This window comes from Nelumbo nucifera, chromosome 2, assembly GCF_055504915.1.
Source record: "Nelumbo nucifera cultivar China Antique chromosome 2, China Antique-T2T, whole genome shotgun sequence".
Lineage (NCBI taxonomy): Eukaryota > Viridiplantae > Streptophyta > Magnoliopsida > Proteales > Nelumbonaceae > Nelumbo > Nelumbo nucifera.
This window is the reverse complement of record NC_142650.1, coordinates 47,146,671-47,156,703: the sequence shown is the minus strand read 5'-3', so window position 1 is coordinate 47,156,703 and position 10,033 is coordinate 47,146,671. Positions and strand designations below refer to the sequence as shown.

Here is a 10,033-nt window from a genome sequence, read left to right as displayed (position 1 = left end):
TTGCCATTCCTACACCTTATAGTTTTACATATTTACTTAAACCTATCTTATAGTTTTTATTTTACTAAAACATCCCATATATTTTACAACTTATTTACTTAATTAGAATATTTATTAAATCCATTACAAATTATAAATGGTATTTTAGTAAAATGCTAAATATAAAATAGATTTTAATAAATCCATAAAACTATAAAAAGTATTTTTGAATAAATGACCATTTCTATTATTTAATTTTCGCTTAATAAATTTGTAGATCGAATATAAGGATCTATACCAAATTACCAAACATATACTAGATCAATTAATTCAAATGTGCTTTACTGACTATTAATATAGAGTCCAGACTCTATATTAAAGTTTCTTTTGGTAATTGACAATATATTAAACTATTAAAGTGGGGTTCATTGAGATCCAACAATTGCCTTTTTGCTCCTTTCGAGGTCCAGAATTTTCACCATCTTTTTACCGCCATTCTTTCTGCTACAATGCTTGCTCATGAGGACCCTCTCGAGTTACAGACCCACTCAACTCTTTTCTCTTTGTCTCTCTCTCTCTCCCTCACACCCACACCCCCCAAAAGCTTCAAATTACCCGATTTTTTAGTCTCTAACCCGCAAAGGAATGGCACAATATATACAAGAACTATTGAGGGCGAGAAAATATCCATTTCTCTGTGCTTTGTTTGTCTTGCTTGTCTGCGTCTGGGTTCTTCTCTACACAAACGATCGATACCCTTCTCTATCTGCTACCAATTTCGAGAATTCTCAAGCAATCTCTTTGTCTCCTACTCATGCATCAGGCTCTCCTCCTCCTCCTCCTCCACCACCACCACCTTCACCTCCACCTCCTCCAATCTCAAAGACTGTCAAGAAAGCTAAACCCAAGCAAGCTGACGTCCCTTCCTTGGATGGGATCTCTAGTGGCAGCAATGGACTGAACTCGATTAGCTGGGAGTCCTGTAAAGTTCCAGTTTCTGTTGATTACATACCGTGCCTTGACAACATGAAAGCCATAAAGGCGTTGAAGTCAAGAAGCCATATGGAACACAGAGAGCGGCATTGCCCCAAACCTAGCTTGCTGTGTTTGGTTCCTCTTCCGCAGGGGTATAAAACCCCGGTCCTGTGGCCTAGGAGCAGGGATATGGTGAGAATAATACTTTGGGAAGAGGAAGGGAGTGTTTCATTTCTATCTGTAATGATTCCTCTCTTCTTCTTGCATGCTGAACTGCATAGCTTCATAATTTGGTTAAATACTCTTTTAAATAATTATTTTTCTGAATTTAATATTTTATTGATCACTCCTATCTCCCAATTTCTTTTCCCCTTCTTGGTTTCTTAATTGGTTTATGACATATAACGGCACGCGTCACAATTCAAGATTACTTTGAATTGGAGGAATCTAAAGTTTTTAGGACTTAGAAGAACTTTACAGTTCATTAGTTAAATGATTTACTGAAATACTTACTACACGCCCCCAGAAAGTACAAACTTCAGACACTAATGCGGTACCCCCAACCTGAAATATATTAGTACACGCCCCCAGAAATATATTAATTCAGAATTCTGAGGTAGAGTGCAGTCTACTTATCCCTTATTCCTTCTTATGCGGCTACGATCATAATCTAGAAACTACGAACCGGCCTTGGTTTGGTCGATAAGTCAGAGAATGATGACTTGATCCTTGAAGAATGCTTAGATGAGGAAATGCCGTAACACTGATTCCTAATAAAAGCAGGGAAAAAGTTATTACTATCTGAAGGAAATGCAGTGTATGGTTGATATTGTTTTGTGATTATTAAACATTTGCACAACACTAAAAAATATACAGATTTAAGCCAATCTATTTCTTATTTTGAGAATATGCTCTTACACAATAATACAATGGTTATTAAGGCAATGGCTATGCATATTGCCAGCTGTAGGTTTCATCTCAGCTATATCTATAGCTATACTCATTGTGCATGATTGTTCATTTACAAGTTGTAGTATTTATGGGTGATATCTCTGGATGGGGGCATTCCTGCTAGTTGGTACTGGTCAGATGATTGTAGTAGTCTAAAAGTTGGTTTTATTTGGTTGTTGACAGTTTAGAACTTATTATTGGTAAAAATTGAACATAGGAACAAACATTTTGATGGTCCAGCACTCTAGATAAAAGCATGCCTTATCATGTGCTTTCCTGTACCAATGCTTAACGGCAAACTTCTCTCTGTGATTGTTAGGTGCAAGATTTATTCTGGTACTGGCCAATCTGAATTGTCCTGGTTTGTTTTTTACATTATTTCACTTTTCAAGCCATATATGTGCTTGTATTGTTTTTTATTTTGTTTGTTTCTCTACTTCTTTCACATGCTGCCACTGCTTTAGCTACACTATATATATTTCTGAAATTGATGAATGTATCATGATAGGTTCTCAGAACAAGCATAAGGAAACATAATTATTTCCATATTCATGGATGCTCTGTTACATGTTTTATGTATTTTCTTAGTTTCTTTTGTCTCTTTCCACTTCTTGACGTGTAACTTGGCAACTTTACATAATCAGTTAACATATTAAGAACTTCTAGTTAGGTCAACTACAGAAAAATTATTGTGCATTTCATTAAAACTAGTTGCTTTCAAGTTCTGAAGCTATCAAGATACATCTAGAAAAGAATTTTAACAGTCATCATTAGCATTTTTTTCTTCTTAGCTTATCTACCAAGAAAATATTGTTGATGTTGTCCAACTTTTTAATTTACAGATTTGGTTTAACAATGTCCCTCATCCTAAACTCGCTGAGTACAAGAAATCCCAAAACTGGGTTCGGGTATCTGGTGATTACTTTGTTTTTCCTGGAGGTGGTACTCAGTTTAGAGGAGGAGTGGCGAGCTATGTCAAGTTTATAGAAAAGGTAGTATATCTGTACTACTGGTTAAAAGTCTGCCACTGTGTATTCGTGTACATAGATGAAACAGTTCATCCAGGACTTATTCTTCGATTGTTATCTTCATTTAGCTTATGCTTGTTGGATTTTCTTATATGTTAACTGAAAGAAGGCAACAAACTCGTATATTCAGAAATGTAACTTTGTTCTGCAAGTTATTTTTCTATTGCTGTGCTCCTATAACTTGTACCCATTCAAATTTTTCTTTCATTTTAAGTTAAAACAGGGGAATGTACTCATCTAATTAAAATCTTAACTCTGTTATCTAAAAACTAGAACACTGTTATTTCTCTCAAAGTAAAAAGTTCATAAGTGATAGAGGGATATGATCACTCTCTTCTTCCTAAGAAGAGTAGGATTTATTGGTGGAAAAAGAAATTGCGATCTTTTTAGCTGGGTTTTTGGCTAAGCAGATAGTGCTGGATAAGAATATTATCCAATACTTAGTTATCCAATTTGGACTACAATTAATTATATATTGAGTGTTGAAGTTTCTTGTTTTATGTTCATTTGATAAATATTTGATCATTGAGTTGGTGTTGATTCAGGCTGATTTAAATCTTCATTGGTTTTCACTAGACTCTACCAGTTATTGGATGGGGGAAGCACACAAGGGTTGTCCTAGATGTTGGCTGTGGTGTGGCTAGCTTTGGTGGCTACTTGCTAGAAAAAAATGCCATTACCATGTCATTTGCCCCAAAGGATGGACATGAAGCTCAGATACAGTTTTCTCTAGAACGGGGAATTCCGGCAATTCTTGCTGTCATTGGGACACAGAGATTGAATTTTCCTGATAATGTATATGATTTGATTCACTGTTCACGATGTAGGGTTCACTGGTATGAAGATGGTATGCCATGTCCTTGATTTACATCATCATCATCATCATCCAAGCCTTATCCCAACTGTATGGGGTCGGCTACATGAATCCTGTTTTTCCACTCTGTTCTAATTAATGCCATGTCCTTGTTTATAGATATGCATATATGCATATCTTGGAAATCCATTATTGATGCTTTATATTATGAAGCTAGTATAAAGCTTTATAGATTTTTTGACTGAAATTATAGGTGGAAAGCCATTATTGGAGCTCAACCGGATTCTTAGGCCAGGAGGGTTTTTTATATGGTCTGCAACACCAGTTTATCGTGATGATGAAAAGCATCGGAATGTTTGGAATGGTTTGTGATCGTACTGTTTTTCTTTCTAGAAGACATGCTATCTCATGCTAGTTACAGTCCTTCACACTTCAGCTTTGTCAATGATGCTGACTGATGCTTTTGAAAGTTGAGAAACATGTTCAGATCTGTTTCTATTACCTTTTCTATCAATGATTTTTCATGTTTAGTAACAACAGTACTATGATATGATCTTGTTAAACTTATTTTCCTTTTATGATGCTTCATGCAGCCATGGTAGCATTGACAGAATCTATCTGCTGGAAGATGGTGGAAAAAGCTGTGGATTCAGCTGGTATTGGGCTTGTAATATATCAGAAACCTGTCTCAAATTCTTGCTATGAAGAACACAAAGAAAGAATCATTCCTTTGTGTCATCAAAAGGATAGAAACAAAATTTCATGGTATTTTTCTTTTCCTGTTCTGAATTATATTTGTTTGTAGGACCAACTAATTTCCATTACTGTTGCTAAGATCTGGTTTCTTGTCTTTGTTGTTGAGGCAGGTATACACCCCTTGACAGTTGTCTTCTCCCACTGTCAGCAGCTGGATCACTCAGTGACCACAACTGGCCCACACACTGGCCTGTAAGGCTCAGCAGTAAACCTCCAAGTCTATCAATGGAACCGAGTGCTGAAAAATTATTCTATGAGGACAGTAAATACTGGTCTGCGCTTGTATCAGATGTTTACTTGAATGGCTTGGGCATTGACTGGTTGAGAATTAGGAATGTGATTGATATGAATGCTGGTTATGGAGGGTAATGTTCATTAGTAACCCCTGTCCTGATGCAATGTGGCATGAATAATTTGATTTTAGTTTTCACTCGCATAAAGGTTTATAATAAATTATATTAAATGGAGTCATTTATGGTTATTAAGAAAATTGAAAAATAATTATGTTTCTCAAAAATCTGAAATGACCTTTTTCTAATGTTTTACTAACAACTAATAGTTGACCTGCTCTACATATAATATTAATTTTGTTGTAATGTTTGCATCCACATTGGATGAATTTGCTGGCAGGTGTCTATTGGATGGATACATTTGTTCCATCTCATTTTGATTCATTTTCAAAATTCTGTTAGTTTAATTGCGTTTTAATCTTTTGTTGTGTGGTTTTTTAGGGTTACATCTGTTAGCACTTAATATATCAGATGTTGATTACAATATCTAAAATCATGCTATAGATTCTTTTTTATATACTGACAGTGTTATATGGATGTACGTGGTAATCAGAATCTGACATGTCTCAGAGTCTGACTTGGCAAGACAAAGAAAGGACTTTTTGGTATCTTTATAGAAAAGTATAGGTTAATAGTCCATATAACTGTTAGCACTTAATATATCAGATGTTGATTACAATATCTAAAATCATGCTATAGATTCTTTTTTATATACTGACAGTGTTATATTGAACTTTAAAATTATAAACCTATAGAAAAAGGTTTAAAAGATTATCTTTATAACTTAATGATATTTTATAGGAACAATGACATTCCTTGTGCACATCATCTGTTCAGTTTTGTTGAATAAGCAAGGAGAAAAAGAAAAGTGTCGCGTAGAAGTGTTCTTCAAGAACCCATGGAGTGTCAAAATCCAATATGTGTCCTACACAGACACTTCATCCATTGAGGAGTCCATGCAACACTGCATGACAACTTATTTTGTATTTACATGTAAAATTGAGTGCTTGTTTTCCTTTCCTTTTAGTCCTTTTCTTTGGTAGTAATTTTGTTTGGGTAAATATTCTTTGGTAGTAAAATTGAGTGCTTATTTTTTATCACTATTCCTGGACTTATGGTTCCTTGTTTTACTTTAATCAGGCTATTTGTAAGCCCGGATATGTTGAATGGCTTCTGTTGGTTCTTTCACTAATTCCACAAGTTACTTGTTATCTATCATGTCCCATGCTAATTTATACTTTTTCATGGAAATATTTGTAGCCAAAAGTAGGAAATTATGCACTTGGTGATTTTGAGTGATTTGGTGGGTCTTTAAAATCTCCTTTCTAAGGTACATTTTGAAGGAGTTCATGATAGTTACAATGTGGCATTTTGTTATAGGGGAAAATTTGGTTCAATTTTAAGGATGCAGTAAATGAAACTGTTTTCTTATAACTTTGGTTGAACTTGCCTTTGCATTTCAGTTCATATGATCTGTTAGGAAATTTATTTAATGCTTTACTTAACATGTCTTATCATGTTTACCAATAAAAAATGTCTTGTCATGTTTTAGTCTCCTTTAACATGTCTAGTTTATATTTGTTGTGCTTATTTAAGATTAGTATATCTTGTAATTGATTTTTCTGCCCCTTACCAGATTTGCTGCAGCACTTATTGGTCAACCCCTTTGGGTAATGAATGTTGTCCCTGTTGATGGACCAGATACTCTACCTGTAATTTTTGACAGAGGGTTGATTGGAGTTTATCATGATTGGTGTGAGGCTTTCAGCACGTACCCTCGGACTTATGATATTCTACACTCAAGTAACCTATTTGGAAATCTTACACAAAGGTATAACAATGGTCCTTTTTGTTTATACTTGCAACTTTGACAACTCAGCATGAGAAGAGTCAGTTGATTCCATTTCTTTTTTATTTCCTGGTTTTACCAAGTCCAGAAGACTTCATAAAAGGGTAAGTGACAGCACTTCATATGGCAATAGGGGTTTGAACCGGTGAAGTCCTAGAAGTCTCAGCCTGAAAGAGAGAGTAGAGAGAGATATGAGAAGAACTAGGGATGAAAGCAATAGAGTTTGAGAGTCAGTTTGTCTCTCTAACTGCCACCCACTTTTATTGATTTACTAATAAGTAGCAAATGACAACTTTACCCCTAAGTAAGAAAGAAAAGAAAAATAACATAACATAATATGAAATTCCAACTATGCCCCTCCCAACCATAAATGGAAAATAAGATAAATGAAGACACTTCAAGACTCCCCCTCAAGTTGGAGCATAAATATCACAAAGCTCCAACTTGTTACAAATAGAATTCGTTCTTGCTTGATTTACACCTTTGTTGAAGAGGTTGGCTAACTGATCTTCTGACTTCACATAGGGTGTAACAACTTCTCCACTTGCTACCTTTTCTCTCACAAAATTGCAACCCACTTCCATGTGTTTGGCCCTCTCATGGAATACTGGGTTAGTGGATATGTGGATTGCAGCTTGATGATCACAAAGCAACTCCATAGGAGAGGGTACATCTATCCAAATTTCCTGTAATAAGTGCTTCAATCACACTAACTCACAAGTATGAGCCATAACTCTATACTCTGCTTCTACACTACTTCTAGCAACTCCATTTTACTTATGCTTTTCCAAGAAATTAAATTATCCCCAAGGTGCAGTAACTTCTGGTGGACCTCTTGTTTGTGTTGGACCCTACCTAGTAGTTTACATCTGAATACCCTTCTAGGGATAACTCACCTCCCTTTATATAACGACCTTTGGCAAGGAGCACCTTTTACATACCTCAATACCCTTATAATTGCTTCCCAGTGGTTGGTTCTGGGATTTTGCATGAACTGGCTAAGCATACCCACACTGAATGAAATGTTTGTTCTTGTAATGGTGAGATAAATGAGCTTTCCAACTAGTCTCTTGTATCTCCCTGGATCATCCAAGGGCTCCTCACCAATAAAATCTTCATATTTGGATCAATAAGAGTGCCAACTGGTTTAGCTCTTAGTAGTCCAGTTTCTCTGGTAAGTCTAGAGCATACTTACATTGGGAAAAGGGATACCAAATTTGGATCTAGCAACTTCAATACCCAAGAAATATTTCAAGTGTCCCAAATCCTTAGTCTGATGTTGTTGCAGAAACTGCTTCAATTCCTTAATTCCCTCACCATCACTGCCTGTAATGATTGTATCATCAACATAAACAACCAAGATAATTTTCTCAGTTGGTGTATCCTTTCTAAAGAATAAATGGCCCACACTACACTGCTTTAAACCGAATTATTTTACCACATTGCTAAATCTGCCGAACCAAGTTCGTGGCGACCGTTTTAACTCATAAATAGCTTTCTTGAACTGGCACACTTTACCTTAATAAAAGTAGAATAAAATAAGAGGGAAACCAGTAGAAATCTTCCCTAGAAGTCTCAGCCTGAAAGAGAAAGAGTAGAGAGAGATATGAGAAGAATTAGGGCTGAAAGCATTAGAGATCGAGAGTCAGTTGGTCTCTCTAACTGCCGCCCACTTTTATTGATTTACTATAAATAACAAATGACAACTTTGCTCCCTATCTAAGAAAAGAAAAATAACATAACATAATATGAAATCCTAACTATGCCCCTGTGACCATAAATAGGAAATAAGATAAAAAGACACTTCAACAGTTCTCACTAAGACTTGGGTTATTTTACCTCCAACCAGAAAATAAAAGAGAACCATGGCATCCTAATTTCTTAATATTAATGCCCTCTTTCAGGTGTGACATTGTATATGTAGTTGTAGAGATGGACCGGATATTAAGGCCAGGTGGATGGATTTTGGTGCAAGACAACATGGAAATTATTAATAAGATAAACCCATTGTTGCAGTCACTGCATTGGGAGACCAGTCTACACGAAGGGCTGCTTCTTGTTGGTAGAAAGGGTTTCTGGCGTCCCACTGATGCAGGATCCAGTAGATGACCAGAGGTGCCAGTCTTTCCCTCCATATAATTTTTCTAGTTGCTTTAGTAGTTTCCATAGTGTGGCTGAGGCATTTAGCGCAACTTGTCTGTGTGGATATGGGGCTACAGGATCTGTACTACACTTACATGTTTCATTTCTGTAGGATCATAATTATGAAAACTATGTGCTTTTAGTTTATTCATAAGCACTTATAATTTAACAATGGAATCCCATATAGTTGGGATACTTGGATGATGATAATAATGTAGTTTTAGCGTATTCATTGGAAAGTAAGAAATATCTATAGAAGCTGACTGAGATATGATGCTGACTTTTTCCATCCCTTCTGCACAAGGGATCCTTGCCCTGGGGCACTACATGGTTGTCCATTCTGAATTGTTCACCCTTATCTTAAATGATTCATGGTTGTACGCAACTAAGGGGGTGATACGGGCATGGAAACAAGGAAAGTACCCATTGAGAGAAAATAAAGTTTTCATCGGATCACTCATCCAATGGCATTTGTAATTTATTAGTATACATTTTAGTATTTTTGAGTTATTTATTTATTTTTTCTAGTTAGTGTCTTAGGAATAGAGTTAGTAATTTGAAAGGATTGGTTTAGGCCCTGTTTGGTTTGCATGAATAGGGATCTGGAATTGGAAAGGGCTATTCCGATTCCAACTCTTTGGTTGGGTGGAATCGGAATTCCATTCCCATTTCTGCTGGAATGTCATTCCTCCATTTGAGGGAATGATTATTCCCTACCTCTCCTTTAGGAATGAAATCTCATTCCTGCTGATTCTGTGTTAACCAAACAGATTATGGGAATAGACCATTTCGATTCTCATTTCAAAGGATTTCTTAGTTTATATAGTCTTGTAGAGTTTTTGGAATTTTGAAAAAGTTGAAGATGCAATCACACTATTTCTTTGAGTCTATTTTTCTGGGGTCAAAACTTGTCAGTTTTTTATGATTAGGGTGTCACTAAATAGGTAATTCTTCACAAAAAAGGACTAAATAGGTAATTAAAAGTGCGCTATTTCTTTTCTCTCTTCTTTTATTGACACATTAATGATGAATCTCATCCTCTTCACGGCTCATATTCTTAATTCTCCTTACCATCACGTTCATCCCTAGGACTTTCTCCTTGTCTTACATCAGGGGGTGTTCTTCAGCATGGATTATTTACTTGTGAGTTCGATAAAACTAGGGCTTACAAATGGTTTAAACAAAACATGTTTTTCTTCAAATAAAAAACACACGTCATGTTCTTGGTTGCATTTTTTTTTTTTTTGTC

At 35.7% G+C, this 10,033-nt stretch overlaps 1 protein-coding gene across 2 annotated transcripts; it reads left to right on the top strand.

The window, feature by feature from the left end:
* The first annotated feature begins 432 nt into the window (after positions 1–432).
* On the top strand, positions 433–9,051 carry LOC104602530 (putative methyltransferase PMT23). Of its 2 annotated transcripts, none has more exons than XM_010266258.3 (8): positions 433–1,146; positions 2,748–2,897; positions 3,510–3,780; positions 4,001–4,111; positions 4,341–4,512; positions 4,614–4,868; positions 6,430–6,624; positions 8,659–9,051. In XM_010266258.3, exons 1-8 carry the CDS (start codon positions 625–627, stop codon positions 8,894–8,896), a joined length of 1,914 nt encoding a protein of 637 aa, XP_010264560.1. In that variant the 5' UTR covers positions 433–624; the 3' UTR covers positions 8,897–9,051. The 2 variants fall into 2 exon arrangements, with proteins under 2 accessions (XP_010264560.1, XP_010264561.1); XM_010266259.3 differs by having other exon boundaries at positions 435–1,146; positions 8,547–9,051.
* The last annotated feature ends 982 nt before the right edge of the window (positions 9,052–10,033 follow it).

What these genes read in the sequence shown, in the direction of transcription:
- LOC104602530 (XM_010266258.3), top strand. Translation starts at nt 625, where the DNA reads ATGGCACAATATATACAAGAACTATTGAGGGCGAGAAAATATCCATTT. An exon ending in ATGTCAAGTTTATAGAAAAG is followed by an intron (nt 2,898 to 3,509) that starts GTAGTATATCTG and finishes GGTTTTCACTAG; the next exon opens with ACTCTACCAGTTATTGGATG. An exon ending in GGTTCACTGGTATGAAGATG is followed by an intron (nt 3,781 to 4,000) that starts GTATGCCATGTC and finishes CTGAAATTATAG; the next exon opens with GTGGAAAGCCATTATTGGAG.